At 38.4% G+C, this 22,003-nt stretch overlaps 1 protein-coding gene across 2 annotated transcripts in view; it reads left to right on the top strand.

The window, feature by feature from the left end:
- Window positions 1–7,162, top strand: part of LOC114027333 (butyrophilin-like protein 9) — a 32,299-nt gene extending 25,137 nt beyond the window's left edge. For both annotated transcript variants that reach the window (XM_027841324.1, XM_027841316.1), the window contains 4 exons: window positions 2,570–2,590; window positions 2,787–2,813; window positions 4,104–4,130; window positions 6,005–7,162. In XM_027841324.1, coding sequence (XP_027697125.1) covers window positions 2,570–2,590; window positions 2,787–2,813; window positions 4,104–4,130; window positions 6,005–6,633 — 704 coding nt within the window. In that variant the 3' untranslated portion in view covers window positions 6,634–7,162. The remainder of the gene's footprint in view (window positions 1–2,569; window positions 2,591–2,786; window positions 2,814–4,103; window positions 4,131–6,004) is intronic.
- The last annotated feature ends 14,841 nt before the right edge of the window (window positions 7,163–22,003 follow it).

Below are 22,003 nucleotides of genomic sequence, written 5' to 3' on the forward strand. Positions count from 1 at the left end.
CCACATTAGAAAAGCAGCTATAATAATAAATCATATTGCTTACAAAATACACAATCATATCAATAGAGGCAGAAAAAGTCTGACAAAATAAACACTCATTTATATTAAAAATACTTTCCATAATATATTCAAAAGAATTTCTCTAAAACCAAAATTTCACATTATTTGTAAAGAAATACTAGAAATTTTCCCAACAAAATCACGAGTAAAACAAGATGTCAACCATAACCACTATTGTTCGGCATTGTTCTAGAAAGCCTGGACATAGCAGAAAAGCAAACAAAAAAAGAAGTTGAGATTAAATATGAGCAAAGAGGTGGCAAAATTATTCCTCTTTGGAGCTGATGATGATCTACTTTCAAAGGATCAGAGGAGCTGGAAAGTGCCTGAGAGACCATCAAATCCAAACCTCTTTTATTACAGTTGAAGAAATCGAGGCCAAAGGAGGTTAAGAAACCAGCCCAAAATAACACAGATAGTAAATGTCAGGGGTGAAATTTGAGTGCTGGTCCTCTGATCTTAGAGCCAGTGATTGTTCCACTGTGCTACTTTAAATGAATTTATACCAATTAACTAAACATTTAATAACTAAGATATGAGTGAATTGCCAGATGCAGAAAGGTGCTTGCTTGAGAGCAGTCTTTGCAGGAAAGAGAAATGAAGGGCACAGGAGAGTGTAGAAATAAGAAAGGCTAATTTTGCCAGATTAGAACAATGAAATTTTAGAGCTGGAGGGAGCCTTAGGGATAATCTAATTCCTTCATTTTATAGATGAGGAAGCAAGTAGAGTGATTTACAATAGGTCAGACGTCTAGTTAATGGCAGAGCTGGGATTACAACTTCTGTTTCCTGAGGGTCAGGGTGCTCTTAACACTACATCACATTTCCTGGGACTGTGGAAATAGTGAGTGGAAAGAAACTCTTACCATGGATGTGCTGGAATCAGCTCTAACCACTCTTCAGCTGATTGTTAAATTTTCAATGTGAACATTTATATCTCAGAAATTGGCAACCACTACAAATCAGGGCTTGATTTATTGTTTTGTTGATTGTGTAGACTTAACAAAGTGATAAAGAAAATGTTAATAATGTAGACTAATAAAAGTGTGATGTGCACAGTTCTTTTTTGTTTTTGCATTTTTTAGAGACTGGGTTGTTAAACATTGACCAGCACACTCCTTCCTGCTCCTCCAAGTCCCAAACAAATTGTGAAGTTTTTCTTTAATGACCTTTGATGACGTCTTCCTTTTCTTCCTTCTGAACATTTTTTCCTTCTCTTAAGAGCTCTCTTTCCAACAAGTGTAAAGTGATTACTCTGACCACCAAAACTTCCAGGAAGTATATTTGATGTCACTAAGACCACAGTAGGGCAGGTAGGTGGTGCAGTGCTGGGACTGGAAGACCCGGGTTTAAATCTGGCCTTAGACTCTTACTAGCTGTGTGACCCTGAGCAAGTCACTTAATCCTGTTTGCCTCAGTTTCCTCATCTGTAAAATGAGCTGGAGAATATCTTTGCCAAGAAAACCCCAAATGAGGAGACAACTGAAAAATGACTAAACAAAGACTATGGTGTGAATTCATTTTTAATGGGATACCCTTGTCTATCTACAGAGTTCTAGGAATAAATATGTAATGATGGAACTAAGAACTCTTCAGTACCTAGGTCAGGGAACGATTTTTGGCAAGCTCCTTCCATCCTAGGTGATTATTCTGGTTTCCACACCTTATTTAGTTCTGAGTTTGTGCAGGTCCTGGTCAGGAAAAACAAATCACTAACAGCTCCTTTAAAATGAGCCTGATCATTAGGGAATGAAGGTGATGTGAAAACAAAATATATCAATAAAAATTTAATTAAAAAACTAGAGTAGAAAACAAAATGAAAACTGACCCCTTGGGAAAGACAAGAATGCTCTTTTTTTTTAAAGGCAATTGGGGTTAAGTGACTTGCCCAGGGTCACACAGATAGTAAGTGTCAAGTGTTTGGTCTGAGGCTGGATTTGAACTCAAGTCCTCCTGACTTCAAGGCCTGTGCTCTATCCACTGACGAATACTCTTGAACAGTGTTTGATGGGTTACTTTTAGACTAGTACCCTCTGCAGATTTCTACTCTTCAGTAGAACTACTATTTTCAGGTTAAGACTCCTGAAGAGGGCCTATAGAACGATCTAGGGGCAGCTAGGGGGTACAGAGCACTGGCCCTGGAGTCAAGAAGACCTGAGTTCAAATATGGCCTCAGATACATAACACTCACTACAGTGTGACTGTGGTCAAGTCACTTAAACCCAATTACCTCACCAAAAAAAAAAAGAAAGTAACAGAACAATCTAGACTTTTTCCCCTTTTAGGGGGAGGGTTGGAGGAAGAAAAGAAGGGAGGAACAGCGGTGGACAGCAGAGAAAGGAGGAGAAGAGATGGGAAAGGATAGTGGACAAGGAATAGCGGTGCTTTTAGACCTTGGAAATTCTTTTCCTTGGCTTTGCCTCCTAAGAATATGCCCTACTGGATTTGGAACGGTCCTCTTGTCCTAAGTAGCTTGGTGAATTGATACATTTCTTGTTTTGTTTTATAGGTAAGCTTCAGACAGAAATTGGTGAGTGTTCCATCTCAGAACTATTTCATACCTTTGAATATTTCATTGTGTTTGGGGGTCAGCCAGTTTACATGCCTGTTCAGCATCTTCCAACTAGGCAACATCTCTTGAGAGTGAGCAGAATGAGGCTGCTCGTGTGCATGGAGTAGGCAATGAGTATACTTTTATTCTTACCTCTTTCCTTTGTTGTTTTCAGACTGGAGAAGGGCAGAAGGACAGGCTGGTGAGTGACTCTCTCTCTCTCTTTCTCTCTCTCTTTCTTTTCCTCTCTCCTTCCCTCCCTCCCTTCCTTCTTAACTTGGCTCAAAATACTTTCTCCATACCAAGCATTTTCTAATGAATGCCTCCTACTCTGATAACTTTTTTACTCTACAGCAGTGCCACATATCTTCTATGTGAATTGATAGGGTAACAGGTTTAGAGTTTGAAGAACCTCTAAAGATCATTTAGTCTAACCCCCTTATTTCACATATGAAGCAATTGAAGCCCAGAGAGATGAGGTGAAATTATACTCATTTGAATTAATTTGAATGTATTGCTTTGTAAACATTCTCAAAATGTTTTCATTTATGTTGTTTTGGGTTTGCAACTAAACCATAAGCTTATGGAGAGCAAATTTATCTTCCTTTTCTTTTGCATTTCCTTACAGCATTTGTATCAAGGATCTGTATAGTCAGTGGCCACTCCAATGTTTCTCGTTTATTCAACAGGAAAAAAAATTGTCAAGTGCTTGTTGTGTGCCAAGTACTTTGTCTTATACAAAGATATTTGACATGACTTACACCTTCAAAGAATTTACAGTTCAATAGGGCAAGTGATATGCACTCAAAAACCCTATCATGAGGCTTTGCATAATAACTGATGTAGTGTAGCACTTGAAGGATTCATGATTTTACTGGTGTGGACACTCCCTATACTACAAAGATGGCAAATCCCACGTCATAGTTTTTGTGAATTGCTGTACCTCCCTTCTCAAAAAAGTATTGATCATTGAAAGCCCAACTTTCTCATAATGAAACTGGCTGAATTTTGGTAAATTTGACCTTACTCATCAGACCAAGTTTATAAATTTCCAGTGTGGTGGGACCTTCCAGAATTGGTATTTTTAATTAGCATAGTCTTTGAAAACCTAGTCATCTCAAAAATAGAATGAGGCTTGGGACAAGTGTCAGTCTAAGTGTGAAGAGAATACAAAGAAGGAAGGACAAACATTGAGGTGTTATATAAATGCAGGTGGTGGTGGTGGTGCTGGTGGTGATGTAGGAGGTGGTATTAGAGTAGGACAATTAGAGTGGGAAGGTGGAGGTGGAGGTAGAGATTGGGAGTAAAGCACATCCACGTAGAAGATTACCTTGCTACCTACTCACTAAATGTTCCCCTTCCCTTAAATCCATTATCTTTCCCCACTCATGCCTCATTTCAGGATTTATTTTGTTTGGAGCTCAAGCATTTGAGCCTTTCCACTCATTTTCTCCGGGGTTATTAGCTAATATTTCTCTTTCTCTGTTTTCAGAGTGGAGAGAAGCCAGAAGATATGCAGGTAACCAGAGCATATGGACCATGTTTTTATTTTGTATACACTAACTATGCCTACTTTGTGATATATTAGATAATATATGTATAGCACCTTGCAAACCTTAAAGCATTGTGTGTGTGTGTGTGTGTGTGCATGTATATACAAGCAATGATGATGATGACTATTATAGTACTCCATCACAAGAAGGCACTGAATGAATGTTGTTTGCTGGTTAGGAGGAATAATAATAGCTAACATTTATATAGCACTTATGTGCCAGGCACTATGCTATATAATTATTATCTCATTTGATCCTCACAACAACCCTATGAAGTAGGTTCTATTATTTATCCCTCCTTTACAGATAAATAAAATAGGCAGGCAGAAGCAAAGTAATTTGCCCAGGTCTCACAGCTAGTGTCTGAGGTCAGATTTGAACTCAGGTCTACTTGGCTCTAAGCCCTGCTCTCTATTCACTGTACCACCAAGCTACAGTTACTATGAACTTAATCTCAAGTAGACAATGAGAGAAAGATGGTAGCGAGATCTGTGACCAAGTATGGGTGTGCATATGTGCACATGCACAGATACTTAAAATTGGAGTGTACCAGAGAAATAAATAACCTGGTTCAACCTATCCGTGAATAGGAATACCCTTTATAATTCCCTTAATAGTAATCAATCAACATATATTAAGCACCTAATACTTGGTCATTCTGCCTCCACTTGAAGACACTCACTGACAGGGAGCCTACCATCTGTGTAGTTAGGCCCTTACCCTTTTGGACAGCACTCATTTTTAGAAAGTTTTATTTTAGCTTTACATCAAGTCAAAATCAAATTTCCTGCAACTTCCATCTGCTGCTTCTCATTCTGCCTCCTGGCTTTAAGTGGAACAAGTCTATTCCCTAGCCTGCTTAACAGCCTTTCTTTCATATATTTGAAGATGGCCTTCATGCTCCTTAGTCTTCTCTTGTTCAGGTTGAACGTGCCTGTATAGGTGTATATAAAAATGTGTGTGTCTGTGTAATACATATACATACATATTATATCCATATTTATTCTTATTCCATAGATACCTTACAATTTTCTACTATGGTCTCTCATCTCACATCCTTTTTTTTTTTAGTTCAGCTCTATTTTAAAAGCATAGAATTTTAGCTCTGTGACATTGCATGAGGGCAAAGAAATATAACTCAGACCTAAATCCACAAAAGGTTTTAGTGTATGTCATCCTAGTCCAACACTATCTCTTGGTTCTTGAACTCACAGGCATTCAAAATAAAGAGAGAGTGGGAGTCCTTATTTATCACCTTCAAATAATCAAAATCAAGCTACTAATGTACTCCCAGCTTTAGGAGTTAGGAAATGAACAGGTGTTATTTTCACACATAGAGAAATACCTAGGGTTTTTGCTTCTGGGGCAAGGGGAGTTGGGCAGGTTAAGGTGGAGAGGGGTTTTGCTGTCAGGTAGAGGAAGTACACCTCCCGGCATCATGAAATCTCAGTCTACACAGATGAATCTGTTGGTTATTCCTGGAGTGAAGGTAGAAGGTGGGTGTGGGAAGCTTACTTGAGATATGGTTTTCAGGAAAGAAATAGCACATCTTGGGGTTAGGCTGCTTTGGAGGGCAGGACTGAGCAAGGGAGAGCAAATACAGCCCCAGATAGCGTTGTTGGTACTCTCTAAATTGCTTGCCTTGGGTAATGCTGTCTTGGTCCCATTCTGGTTATAATTTTGCTTATATGTTACAAAGAAGGAGAAAATGAGGCCCAAAGAAGGAAATAAGCTTACCCAGGGTTGCACAGTAAAAGGAAGAAAGAACCAGAAATCACAATTTAAAGGTACTGACTCCCTGAATCCTTCTCACAGACCAACCCTATTCCTTTCTATACAGTGAATATAACTCTGGATTCGGATACTGCTCATCCCAGCCTTAAGGTCTCAGAAGATGGCAAGAGTGTCATCTATTGTGATATAAAGCAGGGCCTTCCAGATGACCCTAAGAGATTTGAAGACCAACTTTGTGTCCTCAGTCAGGAGGGTTTCATCTCGGGGAAGCACTACTGGGAGGTAGAGGTGGGGGAGAAAAGTAGGTGGTTCTTGGGTGTGTGTTATGACTCAGTGGAACGCAAAGGGGCGGTAAAGCTATGCCCTGGGACTGGTTACTGGGTGATAGGGCTGTGGAATGGCTGTGAGTATTTTATTTTCAATCCTCATCGAGTATCTCTAACACTGAGAGTGCCCCCCAGGCGAATAGGGGTCTTCTTGAACTATGAAGCTGGAAAGGTTTCTTTCTTCAATGTGACTGACAACTCCCACATATTCACCTTCACTGACAAATTCTCTGGGACTCTTCGCCCCTATTTTAGGCCCCGATCTCATGATGGAGGAGAACAGGTCATTCCTTTGACCATCTGCCCATTTCCTAACAAGGGTGATAGAGTAGCTGCCAAAGATGATGATGATTGTGACACCTGGTTACAACCCTATGATTTATCAGAGAACACTGAAAATGAGTGGTAAGAATCCTTAAGATCTGGGCAGGGTACTTTCTCAAAATGTGCTATCTAAACTTTGGGTAAATCTCCATTGTTTAAGTCTCCCAGAAAGCAATAAAGCTTATGTAAGCACACAAATACTCTATAGTCAATTCAGAATTATCTATGATCAGGGAAGAGAGGAGAGCACATATTAACTGGAGGGCATTATTCACCTCAATTTAGCTAATACTTTAGGTACCACCTTCTTCTAACCCTCCCAAAATCTTTTTTAGTAGAGTTGCTCGTGGATAATTAGAACTTCAATATCCTTTTCCCCACCTACTCCCAGACATGCCCATCCTCTGGTCATAAGTCATCACTCCATCAAAATAGCAGGAAACAAAATAGAAAGAAAAGAGAGAGGTATGAATATTCATGTAATAATCACTCTCTTAAATACTCTTAATGAATCAAGAAGGAATTTATTATTCATAAGCAACTAACTATCCTATAGGAATAAAATGATATTACTTACACAATATATTGTGGATTTATTTTTAAAAGAATGTCTATTGCTAAATGCTTGGTAATAAGAAAGCTAAAAATAAGTAAAAGCATTTTTAAAAAGCTTGATTTTGGGACTTATTCAACCAGCTATTCTCATGTTCTTAGTGATCTCATGTAGAATATTTAATCATATTTTGCTGTTTACATTATAATCAGATGAAACACATTTTTAAAAAATTGTTAATGTGTGACTACCATGGAACTCAGAAAATAAAATTTTATTCCTAGAATCATTTGCTTTGGTGTCATTTTTTTTTTTTAATCTGTCATCATTGAGCTTCCATAATACCATTAGCAAAAACAAATGTAGAATTGTTCCTTCAAAGAAAAGAAAACAATCTAGAGCTGATGGACTCATGATTTTGCTCAGCCTTTGGAGCATTCATCTTTTCCTTAGGATCCACCTTTGTGTCTTAAAAATAAACAAAAAATATAGCTGTAATATAGAAGCCAAAATGTAAATTGAAATATTCTTTAAAAAATTATTCACTGTGGGGCAGCTAGGTGGCGCAGTGGATAGAGATCCGACCTTGGAGTCAGGAGGACCTGAGTTCAAATGTGACCTCAAACAGTTTACACTTACTAGTTGTGTGACCCTGGGCAAGTCACAACCCCAATTGCCTCACCAAAAAAAGTAAAAATTTAAAAAAGTGTTTAAAAAATTATTCATGTCCTATTTTAAAGCACCTGAGGATTATCTTTAATATTGTAATATAAAGGCTATATTTCCTGCAATTCCACCCCCCTTACCTCTTCCTATGCAATCAGGCAAATTAAGTCTATTCCTATCTAAAACCAGGGAGAATTCAATTCAACAATGTAAAATGTTTATGTGTTTCTCTTATGCAGCACACATACCATTTGATCTTTGTTTCTTTCAAGATTAAGAGTACTAAGTATAGTAATACAGAGCAAAAATCATCAGTTGCAATATTGTTCAGTGCCCCCTTGAGGAATATTGAAACTTTAGGGAAAATTGTGTGGAACTGGTGCTAGCTGCCAAGGACATGAGGGGTGTTAAAAGGAATTTAGTCATCACAACCTAAATATTTAAGTGGGCCTGAGGAAATGCCTGCGGATAGGGAGCAAGGAAATTGGAAAATAAAGAATTTAACATAAACGACTCTTTACTATGCTGGCTGGGTGCAGTGGTGGGTTTGATTTACAAAACATTTGAAAAGTCTAGGGCCATTTTAAAGTCTAAGGTCATTGGGTATTCCCACAAAAGGGTAATAGTATTCCCTGTGCCGATGAATCCTAAATTACTTTATCTGTAAAATGAGAATAGGAATGTAACACCTTCCTGGGTAGGTTTTCTTTTCCTCTGTGTTTTCCTATGCTATTTCCATCATGTAAACCAAAGGAATAGAAAGTGTATGACTGACTGGCTTCAGGAAATAATAGAAAAAGAATTAGATGAAGTCATTCAATGTGAAGCTACAAAGGAACTTTTAAAAACAAAAAGTTGGTTATTATGGGAAACATGCCAGAACACCATCACAGAGCACAGGTAGAAACTTCAGACATACCTGAGATGCAGCACAGACAGTGAGCTATCAGCTTGGACTTGCCCAATAGTCCTATGATAACCTATAATGATGATGATTGTGTAGACCTGTGAGTGCATTGGTGTAATGAATTTCCAGTGAGGAAGTTACTATACTAATGCAGAATGGCAACTACTCTACAACTTAGATCTTAGTTAAGTAATTTGCCCAGGGTCATAGACAGTACGAGCCAGAGGCAAGATTTGAACCCAGGTCTTTCTGCCTCCAAAATTGGCCTTCTAGACGATTACACTGTACTGCCTTTCTGTATGGTTGTTTAGTCTGATCCCTTCATTTTAGAGATGGAAGACCTGAGTAGTTTAATGACTAGTTCAAAGTTACTTAGAAATATCAAGGGAGACTTCATGAAAGAAGTAGCTGCCAGGCTGGGCCTTAAAGGAAGAAAAGAATTTCAGTGGTTGGGGATGAGGAGGTTACAGACAAGGAACCCTTTCTTAGAGAGATGACAACAATAACTTAAAAGAACGTGGTGTAATCTAAACGGAAAACTTGAGGTTAAAGTGCTATTACTTGTCAATTCCAGTGGATTTATGCCAAGAGGATAGGCTAATCATGGGTAACATAAAAAGTAAAAAAAAATAAAAACCAATCATGAAAAATCTAAAACCAGAAGAAATATAAAAGATGCTTTTTAGAAAGAGTTTCCATATCCTTCATCCTCAAATCTTTAAAAGGAGCCCAGTTTCCTCCACTGAGAAATAAGGCCTTTGGTATAGATGATCTCTAAATTTTTTTTCCAAATCTAAAATTCAATGATTCAATGAAAAAGATATTTCTCTGTTCTTCCTTAGGACTGAAGGAAAGTATCCCTAGCCTTATTGTAAAGATCACAATGAAATCTAAGGCAGAGCTTTGGAGTTTTACATTGGATATGTAGCTTAGATTTCTTCTCTTGAAAAAAGCCAGGCATTTCCCTTTGTTTCTGTTTTTATGTTGTATCTTAAACCTCCCTGGGAGGGTAGGGTTCTAGTACCTTTTTACAGAAGATCTAAGATTCCTACCAAAAAAAGGGGGAGGGTGTATAATTGTGCCCTGAGATAAAAACAAAAGAAAAGGATTGGTTCCTGCTTTCACTGTACTTGCTTAATGGCGAATAGGCAGATGTGCCAGAACTTAAAGGGATAGTTGCCCATTTACAGGATCACTTGCTTTGAATTGGCCCTGAGGAAGGATGACTGGAATAGCAACCTGTATTGCACAATACCTGTGTCGGTGTCACTCCAAACTTGACCTCTTTCAGTGCATGCGTGAAACAAGGAGTGTGGGAATTACACATCCAGAGACCCTTTCTAGTCTCTCTGCAAGAGAAAAGAGATCCCTTTCAGAGACTCCCCAGGATCTTACATAATCTAAGAGTATGACTTAATCCTAGAAAAAAAAAAATCACAATCTGTTTGGATGCTTTGCCCCCCTCCCTATTCCCACTCAACCTCTTCCCCAACTTCAGTAACCTAAAAGGATCACTCATATCTAAGAACTGGAACACTTTTACTGAATTAAATTGAAAGTGAGTGCAAAGTTACATCCCAAGGCGTTTTGAATGAGGCACAACTGTTTACACTAATCTCAGCTTTCTAGTTTGTCTCTTTTTGTGCTTTATCTCTCACTATTTGAACTGATAGTGAACATCAGACTTACACCAAATAGCACCTTGGTGTATCAGCCACAAGAAGAAAGTGGTGATTGGCTCTCTGCTCTACCATTCACCCTTTCTCATTTGCGGTCAGTGATAATCATCTACCCTTGAACCCTGTAGAGATGGCAGTCCCTCCCTGATTCATGCACCAGTGAAAGGTGAAACCAGTACTAAAGGTTCTGAGGTCAAGTGTACAGGGCACAAGATTTCAAATGATAAATGGTCTAGGAAGGAAGGAAATTAGCCTTTACCAAGTGCTTACTATGTGCTAGGCACTGTGGTTAAGTGCTTTACAAATATTTCGTTTGATCCCCATAACAACACTCTAAGATAGTTGCTGTTGTTATCTTCATTCTACAGTCAAAGAAACTTAGGCAAACAGAGGTGAAGTGACTTGCTCAGAATCACACAGCTAGTAAGTATCTGAGGCTGGATTTGAACTCCAGTGTTTCTGTAGCCAGGGATCCTTCCTTTGTATCACCTAGCTGCCTCTGTAACCCAAAAGTTATGAAAATGAAGTAGAAAATTTTCCCCCCAAAATTCGATAACATTTTCCAGGCATAAGAGAGACATTCTCTACTTTTATACAATTTATTTTAATGCCTTTTTCAGTATTAATAAATTTGGAAATAATTTAATAATTAATGATAGTTTTTCAGGACTAATTTATATCTAGATTCCACTCCCCCCATGCTTTGGTATCTTCCTCTCCCCTAGAGATCTTGTCTATTCATCCCTCCACATACTAACTTTTAAAAATTTTTTGAATACTTATGTAAGGAGGAGTATGGGTTGCCCTGTATCCTGAGCATGCCTAGATAGCCGAACATAGAGATACTCTGCTTCGCTACCATGTGAGTGAATGTCGCCTCCTCTGTCTGTGTAGCTGAAACAAGATATGTCTTTAAAAACTGCCAAGCTAGGAGAATCTCTCTCTTTCTTGCCCACTCTTTCCTTCTGTGTCCAGAGGATGAAGATCATGGTTCACCCACAGTGCTGGTGCCATGACCTGAACTGGTGAAAAAGGAAAGGCTTCCTTCTCCTCTTTTACTCCTGCTCACAGAAATGAGCCTGGGGGTATTTGTTTCTATCTGTGTCATTTGTCCTTCTCAGCTTTCAGATGATCCCCAAAGGAGGTCAAGCCACAGTGATCTTAGGGCTAGGATTCCAGGCAGGATATTTCAGTCAGTCAACCTAGAAGGGGAAGCCCTGAGAAGCCAGGGATTTACTCAGTAGCCCAACCCCCCAGGGGTATTTTGTACTTGGAACTGGACTGCATTCTAAGGGAACTAAACTAAAGTATGAACTCCCCTTCCCTTTCTCAGAGACTGAGAATGGTGTAAGGGGGGGAGAGGGAATTATACCTCCCAAGTTCTTATATGTGTGATCGTACCTTTTGAAGTAATTATTTCTTTGTAAAAGCTAATCTGGCTCAGGGGCAGCTAGGTGGCACAGTGGATAGAGCACCAGCCCTGGAGTCAGAAGGACCTGAGTTCAAATTCTGCCTCAGACATATGATACTCATTAACTGTGTGACCCTGGGCAAGTTACTAAACCCCAATTGCCTCGCAAAAAAAAAAAAAAAAAAAAAAAAGCAGCTGATCTGACTGTTAAGGAGCTAATGGAACTGGGATGCAAGGGACCACTCCTACAAATGAGGGAACCAAATAGCCATTGGCAGAGAACCTAGACACCCCCTAATTCCCCTTAAAAGCTCACTGGAGAACCCAAGATGAGGAGAGAAAGGTAAAACACTTGGCCTTCAGGCAGTAGGGGCCAAGGTGGTCAGTGTTACTCTGAAAAAAAAGCAACCAAAAGAATCTCAGTAACTATCATTTGATATGTCTACTTTCCTACCTATGGCTTGTCTTTTTGAGAGACATCTGTTTAAGAATTGAGGGCAAATTAAAGAAGGCTTCTCTGTTGTGGAAGCACATTAAATGCCTTTTAAAATCTCTCTAAAAATATTTTAAAATACTATTATTTCAGTCTAAAACGCTTTTCAGATCTTTCCTTTAGGAAAGTGGGAAGAACCAAGACTAGGGCCTTCCTTTGAAATGGAATAAAGGGTGACCAAACTTAAGTCTTGCCTGGAAAGAATGATTGCTTTCCTATACCCTGGAGTGAGTGTTGTCATGACCTACAGAGGGAATTTTTGAAATTCAAAGTTAAGATACTAATCATAGGAAGAAACTGAGTGGTGACCATTCTGGAATGTTGCTGCAAAGCTGTATTTCAACATATCTTGATATGTTGGCTGATATAATCTTTTCCTTGTTCAAAAGTCCTAATAAATATTATCCCACCTTATCTTTGGGTAAAGAGTCACGTCAGAGGGCATTGGGGACTGCCAGTTTGGACATTTCTCTCTCTCCGAGCTTTAAATGTCTTGGGTATGGGTTAATGTTAAATTTAGTAAAATCATTCCTGGCAGACTTTAGCCTAATTGTAGAATGCATTATTAGCATTATTTTTTTTTCCTTTGGCACTTTAGATGGTGAAATTTTCCAGATGCTACTATTTATAGATGATATTGTGCCAATTGCATCAAATTCCAGAACACTGAAAGAATTTGACCTGACCATCATATAAGAAAGAATAAAGTAAGTGAAAAAGGTCTGATGCCCTGCTTCCAACATGTATTTGAACGGACAGCCTATAGAGAATGTCTATCTGGGACAAACAATATAAGATAGACTATACGCAGAGTTGAAATAGAGGAGGAAAGTGGTCTGAATTGACTTCAAGAAATTGCAAAGTTGCTTTAACAACTCCAAGTTTCCCATGAAAGCAATGGACCACCTTTTTAATACAAATATTCAACTAGTGTTGCTATATAGTAGCAAAGCATGGAATACAGCAGTCTCCAAAGAATTAAAAATGAATATCACAGAGAAGGCAATGGAGAGATGCAGGGTGAATATGAGCAGGCTGCCATAGGTAACTAATAAGGAACTCTCAAGAGGAGGAATAAAAGAAATGACCAAGGAATTGTATGATAGAAAGAGAAAACAGGCAGGGCATGTCTGAAGGGGGATGACAGGTAGTCTGCCAGAGTGCCTCACTGCCATCCTTGTAATGTCAGGACAAATGAAGGAAGGCCTCCAGCAACTTTAGTGAACCCTTTGTGGTTGAAGTTATGAGAATATGTTTTAAAAAAAAATCACACAGGATGACCACATGTGGATGGGTTGTGAGCTACATAATTGCAAAGAACTTCCAATCCAGTTAGATCACAGATCTATTTGAATATTATAAAGCTATCACTTTAATCAATGTTTGTGTAGGTAGCACGGTAAAGAATGTAGCTTTTTTATGGGATGGTTAGGTGGCGCAGTGGATAGAGCACTGGCCCTGAAGTCAGGAGGACCTGAGTTCAAATCCAGTCTCAGACCAAAGACTTGACACTTACTATCTGTGCGACCCTGGGCAAGTCACTTAGGTCCAATTGCCTAAAAAAAAAAAAAAAAGAATGTAGCTTTCTAAATTCATACAAAAACTTTTGCTTTCTAGGGTTTTATTTTATTTTTATTTTCAGTTCCAAATTCTCTCTCTCCCTCTACCCCCTCCCCAAGCCAGTGAGAAAGCAAGAAATATCATACCCATTATACCTAAGAAATCATGCAATATGTATTTCTACATTAGCCACATTTCTTCCCCCCAAAAAAGGAAGAAAAATAAAGAAAAAAATATGCTTCAGTCTTCTGAGTCTATCAGTTCTCTAACTAGAGGTTCATTCATTAAGATTCATGGTTTTGATGAGCCAACTTTGTGTTCCATGCATTCATTCCAAGTTTGTGATATGCTTTCTTCTTCTTTTTTTTTTGATAGGCAATGGAGTTAAGTGACTTGCCTAGAGTCACACAGCTAGTAAGTGTCAAGTGTCTGAGTCTGGATTTGAACTCAGGTCCTCCTGACTTCAGGGCTGGTGCTCTATCCACTGCATTACCTAGCTGTCCCCAGGTGTTATTTTCTTCAGTATTTTTTGGATCTCTTTAAGAAAGCTATTGACTTGTTTTTCATGATTTTCTTGAATCACTCTCATTTCTCTTCCCAGTTTTTCCTCTACTTCTCTTACTCGCTTCTCAAAATCCTTTTTGAGCTCTTCTATGGCCTAGGACTGATTCATATTTTACTTGGAGGTTTTGGATGTAGGAGCTTTGACTTTGCTGTCTTCTGGTCATATGCTTTGATCTTCTTTGTCACCAAAGAAAGATTCTATGGTCTGACTTTTTTTTGCACAGTTTGCTCGTGATCCCAGCCAATTACTTGAGTCATAAACTCTTTGTTAAGGTAGGGCTCTGCTTCCAGTGTGGAGAATGTACTGTCCCAAGCTTTGGGGGTTTTGTGCAGCTGTTTTCAGAGATACTTCTAGGGACCTGTAAATTTTCCATTCATCCAAGGTGGTACGATCAAGGGCAAAGCGTTTACTCCTTTCCTGGCCTGGGCTCTGGTCTATGAGTGACCACAAGCACTCTTTTCTGTCTTGGAACTGTGAGGAGGATTCCCTCTCTACTGCCCCTATTAAGCTCCTCCACACCAGCATTCTGCCTCGCCTCAGGACCACCATTCAGAACTGTGACCCAGATCCAAGCATGGGCAAAGCAAGAGAATCCTGCCTCAGCACCAGCAGAGATCTCTGCAACCTCCCTCTGATCAGTTGCTTGTTTCCATCTCTGTCTGTGGACCAGAAGCTCAGGAAGCAGCCACTGCCCCAGGGCTGTGCAGGACTGGGACTGGGACCGAGCTTCTCTCTCACTGCAGTCTGACAGACCTTTCCTACTGACCTTCCAAGTTGTCTTTGGCATTTGTGGATTGAGAAGTCTGGAAACTGCCACAGCTGCCTGTGATTCAGTCCCCTGAGGCCTGCTCCAGGTTCTCTGAGGCTTGGTCTTAGCCTTCAGGGCCCATGCCGAACTGTGCTCCTCTCCCAGCCTGGTGCAATAGACCTTTCCAATCAACCATCCAGATTGTCTTGGTCTGGAAATTTGTTTCACTTTGTCTTTTTATGGGTTCTGCTGCTCTAGAATTTGTTTAGAGCCATTTTTTACAGGTATTTGGAGAGGTTTGGGGGAGAGCTCAAGCAAGTCACTGCTTTTAGAGAACTGGCTATTCTTTTTAAATGTACAATAAAGTTATGAAGCTTTCTTTTTTCCCCTTTTTTTCTACACCCCACCCCCACCTAGAGATGGCTACCACAAATATGTAAAATGTAGATGTAAAATCATTCTATACATACTTGTATTTATCAGTTCTTTCTCTGGATACAGACAGCATCTTCCTTCATAATTCTTTTGTAGTTAATTTGGGTATTTATAATACTCAGAATGACTTAGTAGCTCAAAGTTGTTCTTAAAACAATATTGCTCTTACTGTATACAACGTTCTCGTAGTTCTGCTCATTTCAATCTCAATTATTTCATACAATTCTATTGTTGTTTTTCTAAGATCAAACTCATCATTTCTTACAGTGCAGAAGTATTCCATCATGATCATATACCACATCTTGTTCAGCCATTGCCCAATTGATGGGCATCCCCACAATTTCCAGTTCTTTGCCACTACAAAGAGAGCTGCTATAAATATTTTAGAATATATAAGTTCTTTTTTCTGTTCCTCTAATTATCTTTTGAAATAGACCTAGTAGTAGTATTGTTGGGTCAAAGGGTTATAGGCAGTTTTCTAACTTGGGCATAATTCTAGATTGCTCTCCAAAATGATTGGGTCAGTTCACATCACAGTTCCACCAACAGTGAATTAGTGTCCCAATTTTTCCACATCCCCTCCAACATTTGTCACTTTTCCCTTTCCCCACAATCCCCTTCAATTTTTAGCCAATCTGATGGATATAAAATGATATTTCAAGGTTATTAGATCAACTCTCATCACGCAAGAGGAGCAGCTTATCCCAATTGCTGCAGGAAATGATTCTTACTTTGTAAAACATTATGGTGCAGCTGAGATTGTCATTGTATTTCAAGTCTTTTAAAGCAAACATTTGAAGTTTAACACAAAATTGAAGAAGACCAGAGGAATGAGAATTGTCCTTGAAAATAGAGGAAAGATGGGATCCTTCTATACGAGTAGAATATTGCATAGATTATCTAACTATATTGGCTATTTTTGCTTTACTTTTTTCATTGTTACAAGAAAGATTCAGCTCCAGGAGAATGGGATTAAAGTATATCCAGTTATAACTGGGATATTAAAAAAGTTTCTATAAAACATTTTCCCCCATAAAGGCATTTGCCAACAGATAAATGATCAAATAATATGAATAGGAGGTTTAAAAAAAAAAAAGCAAAATACCAACCACAAGATGAAAGAATGAGTAGAATTATGGAGAGATCACTGGTTCCAAAGTCAGAGGACCTAGACTCAGATCCCGCTTCTGATACTGCCCTATGTAACCTTAGGCAATTCATTAGATTTATGATCCTATAATACTAATAATATATGAAGTGTAAGTTAAGACAATTCTAAGGTTTCATTTCATACTCATTAGATTGGCAAAGAGGGAAATAGTAAATGTTCAGGGGCTATGGCAAGACAGAGACACTAATACACTGTTAGTGGAGTTGTAAATTTTTTCACTCAGTTTTGGAAAATAGCTTGAAACTATATGAGAAAAGTCATTCAACCGTGACTCTTTAATACATTGATATTAGCACTGGGCATATATCCCAAAGAGATCAAAGACAGAGAGGAAGTACCTATATATACAAATATACTTATAGTGGCACTTTTTGTAGTAGAGCTAGAGAAGGAAATGGTCGACCACTCCAGTGTCTTTGCCAAGAAAACCCCAAACGGAGTCACAAAGAATCAGACACAACTGAAAAGAGTTGAACAATGGTGGTGGTGGTGGTGATGGGGGGTGGGGTAGGGTTGGGGAGAAAGCATGGGATTCCCTGGTCTGTTTTGTTGTCTCTTTCGGGAAAACTAACCTAATCCATTGTGGGGTTGGGGGTGGGGAGTGGGGATGAGAGGAGGTATGGGAAAATTAGTCCCATCACATATTACCCTATGATTACAAGGTCCTAAGAACCTTCCACTATTTAAATGCTTTCAGGCTTTTACTAGATAATCCTCCTGGCATAGGCAACACTAAGGGAAAAAAGAAAGGAGAAAAAAAAATAAACAACCACTTCCTTCCCTCCCCTTCCTCCCAAAAGGAGTCACCATAATGAGAAAAGAAATGAAAAAAAAAAAAATGTGGAGAACAAAACCTAGAGATTCTAGATTTTTTTTCTAAGTTGATACTGAGGCTCTCCTGTACTGCCACCTACTCAGTATTCCCTGTCCAAACCACCAAAACTTCCCGGCTCCTAGGGGTCCCATCAGGAGAATCATACCAAATCTTTGCCTCTTTAGAGGCCTCTGCTGAAGTGTTTGCCCACCATAGTTATTTAAGATAGGTTCACCTCTTCCATGACACTAGAAAGCAAGGTACCTACCAACAATTCTACTCCATGGTCCTCCCAAAACCATCTACAGGAAGGAGTTATCTAAATCATCCCAGGGAAAAGAGATCTGACAATTTACAGGGACATCTCTCTCACATTCAAGACTGAGCCAGCCCAGGCCCTTTTGGTGTTAGTGCCCTTTGTGAACAGGTCTTGGACTCCACTAAAAATTGAAGTCTCCAGTCCAAGCCCCAACACCTTACCTCCTCTGCTATTGAAATAGGTCCCTACCAATAAGTACTTGGCTTCCATCTATGAATACCTGGCTCCTGAGGAATGCTGTTTTGTCCAACTTGCTATGTTTCTGTCCATTTCTATGAATCTGGACTTCAATCAGCCATTAATCTAGCAACAAATGGGGGTCCTGGGAAGTCCTCTAAGTAGGCTGAACTGTAGGCTACATACTTAGCCTTGAGGGACGGGGCAAATATCTATATCTTTATCTATACTGATTCTTGAGCAGTGGCTATGGGTATGACAGAATGGTCTGAAGCCTGAAAACAGTGTAACTAGACTCTCAGGGGCTTTTACCTTTGAAGTGAAGATGAATGGAAAAATTTTATGGATGTTTCCTACTGCAGTAGTTGTTTGAAGGCATGTTAGTATCCATGAGAGATATCTTACATCCTCAGCTAAAATTAATAAGCAAGTTGATGCTTTTAGGAGAACAGTAGGGGTTGGGGAATTGATTCATCACCACTCTGGATACGGGAGGCTATGATGGCATGTTTCAGTGGAAGCAGACTCTAGATTCCCCCTAACAAAGGATGAGGCAGCTGCTTTTACCCAACTATGCTCATCATGTCAGTTACAACTCCCTCATCTGAAAGATCAACATGGCATGATCCTGTATGGTTCTCTACCAGCCTCCAACTAGAAAATTGATTATATTGGCTTCTTGCCACCATTTCAAGACAAAAGGCTTGCCTGCACTGCAATTTGATACCTATTCTTCATGTTTTGGTACTGTGGTACCAATCAAATTTGCCACTGTAGCAGCAACTATCAAAGCTCTCATAGAACATGTCATCCGTCCTCATGGGCCTTCCTGCACCACTGTGTCTGATCTCTCTGCTCTCTTAACTTGAAAGGAAATATGAGATGGTGTCCACTAACATAGTATTTTTACTCCATTCCCAATTTTAGATTTGGTAATAAGATAGCAACAGGGTCCCATTCTCACTCATATATGTCACTCATATATATCATATATATATATATCATATATTCTCACTCATATATATATATATATATGATATACCATATCATAATAGATGTTATTAGATTGCCCAGAGTCACATAGGTAGCAAATGTCTTAGGAAGAATTTGAACTCAGTATTCCTGTTTCCAACTCTAACAGTGTCTACTGGTCTACCTAATTATCACTATTGCTCTGATCTGGATTATATGTCTGGCAGATAAGACAGGTAAAGCCTTGTTGATGGGCTAGTAAAGAAAAAATTTCAACCAAAAATTTTGAACTGAAGCAATAATACCAATTACGTCCAATTAACCCCTTTGCTCAAGTGCATTATTATTCCAAGCACTGGGAGCAAGGTAATGAAAAATTACTTTTGGCTCAGATGAGCTGTTCTGAAGCTGGGGAGAAGTAAAATAAAGTTATAATTGTTCTACTTGAGGGGTAAAATGGCAACATACAGATATTGGCTCATGAAGCCAACCTCAGTCTAAATTTCCTTTTTCTAAATTGTCTGGCCATTTATAGGATGGCCTTGGATTGTACTTCTGAAAAATCCCCTTGCATAAACTTCATGCAAGCTCTAAAACAAAATGTCAAAATTAGTTTATTGCCCAAATTTTCTATTTAACTTTTTTTACTCTCCTGTACCAGCCTCCTGAGAACAGGTTGACATTCATTCAGGGAAAGCTTTCTCAATACTTCCATTTCTGGAAAATTTCGTATCAGTGAGAAGGGACTAACTTTATTCACAAATATCCATTGATATAAGTCTAAGAACTATAAAGATAAGATCATTTTAATAGACTACAGCAGTTTGATTTGGATTTCTACAGAAAGTCATTAAATTCATCATTTAAATTCAGCATAAACAATCTATTTCACATTTTGATTATACTCCAAATATTCCTACTTCTTGATGAACTTTACTGTTTTCAAACTATGAATGAATTTAAATTTCCAGTATCTACTATACTATTTACCAAATCCAAATTAACTCTTTGACAAAACAGAGTGTACATATTTGCATACTTAACACAGCCTTAACTGGAAGAGCAATCTATCTTCTAAACAAAAGTCTCCTCTGTTTAATAGTTTTGACTTGTGTAATCATAGCAGATATTATTCCAAAAATCAACAGCACTTACATACTATCATTTCCAAAGTCACCATACAAAAAAATTTTATAACTCACATTAAAGTTATAGACTTCAAACATAAATACTCATGGTCTGTCAAATAACATTAATCTAGTTGAATGCATCTCTGAATTATCTACAAGGAAAAACTATTTCATTCATCTCACAATTTTGACATTCTGTATTAGTTGCATTCAGAAACTGGAATAGAGTAGTTATCACTGTTGCACAGCTACAAAAGATGTAACACCAACAGTCATTATATGAATAATAATTGTTCTCCATTAATTTATCAAACCCAATATAAATCCAAATTTCTAATTGCTCAATTGTAAAGGATGTTACATAATTTCAGCTACTTCTCAAGATCACAAGAATACAAGAATCAGTGATTTTAAGCTTGGAAATGTTGAGAAATATTAAAATGAGCTTCCTGAGAACAAAACAAACATTTCTACAAATGGTGTTCATGATTTTACAGGGTTGGTAATCTTGCTTTTATCCTCATGTCTCAAAGACCTAAAAACTTCGTTAAACCACATTCTGCAATCCTATCTATAATGCAATGTTCTCTACACTCTCACTCTCTCACTTCTCAGCCCTTTACCATCCTTTCAAACAATTGCACTATCTGGTCAAATCCATTCTGGAAAATGTTCTCTCGTTAGGTCCTTGAACACACTGTCTAACTTTTTAATTTTTTTCTGTGTTTTTCTGTGTCTTTTTTCTTTTTAAGCATTATTATTTGACAGACATTCCTTGTATTATCAGAGTCTCAAATATCCATCTCAATGACTCCTTCTCAGGGAGAGGTTCATTACCTACTGCACAGACAGTTGGAATAGAAAGCAGTTAGGGTATGCCTGTTTCAGCCAAAAAACGAAAACAAAACAAAAATGACTATTTTAGTCAAAAAATAAAAACAAGATGTGTAGTGATTCCTGAAGGGTGATTCTCCCTCATTTTAAATAGTACATAAATTTAGATTTCTGGGGTTATATGGGACTCTACAATGTCCTGCAGGGTTGATGCATTTCCAATTGCTTTGCCCCATTATAACTCCACAGAGCCAAGCCCAACACAAGTGCCAAGCCCAACAGGCACACCTGCAACCCACCGTGCCACACCAAATTGTAGATCCTTCAGCATGAAAGAGTGGTGCTTATTCTATGTTATCCATCTGATTGATTTTCCTTAAGACACACAATTCCAGAGAACCCAATGTTTGTACTTTTCCCAGTCTTACAAATAAATTATTCTGTCCTAAATGTTTATTAGTTGCTTATTTTGCTTTTGTTATCATTTCTTTGTTTTGCAATTTTATTTTTGTTATCTCTTGCTCTCTGTTCTACTTCATTTCATCTGTTGTTTGATTGGCTTCCCTTGATGGTTTCATTCTATGGATATTCTTTTGCAACTTCCATAATTTCATTTTTCTTTTCCCTTTAAGGCAGGCAGAGGTAGCACAGTGCTGGGCCTGAAGACAGGGAGATCTGAGTGAAAAATTGACATAGTGTCAGACACTAACTAGCTGTGTGACCTTGGACAAATCACTTCACCACTGTTTGCCTCAGTTTCCTCAACTTAAAAATGGGGAAAATAATAGCACTTACCTCCTAAGGTTGTTATGAGGATCACATGAGATAATATTTGTAAAATGCTCAGCACAGTGTCTGGTGATGAATACTTAATAAATGCTTATTTCCTTCCTTCTTTAAATTTGTTTATGTTTATTTTTTTCTGAACAAACACCAATAAAAGTGAACATTTCAATATACATAAAAAAGAATTGTATATAAAATGGTGAATCTCATTTATATAGATTAACTTTTGTTCTTG

Source organism: Vombatus ursinus, unplaced genomic scaffold, assembly GCF_900497805.2.
Source record: "Vombatus ursinus unplaced genomic scaffold, bare-nosed wombat genome assembly UNPS02004734.1, whole genome shotgun sequence".
In the NCBI taxonomy this organism is placed as follows: domain Eukaryota; kingdom Metazoa; phylum Chordata; class Mammalia; order Diprotodontia; family Vombatidae; genus Vombatus; species Vombatus ursinus.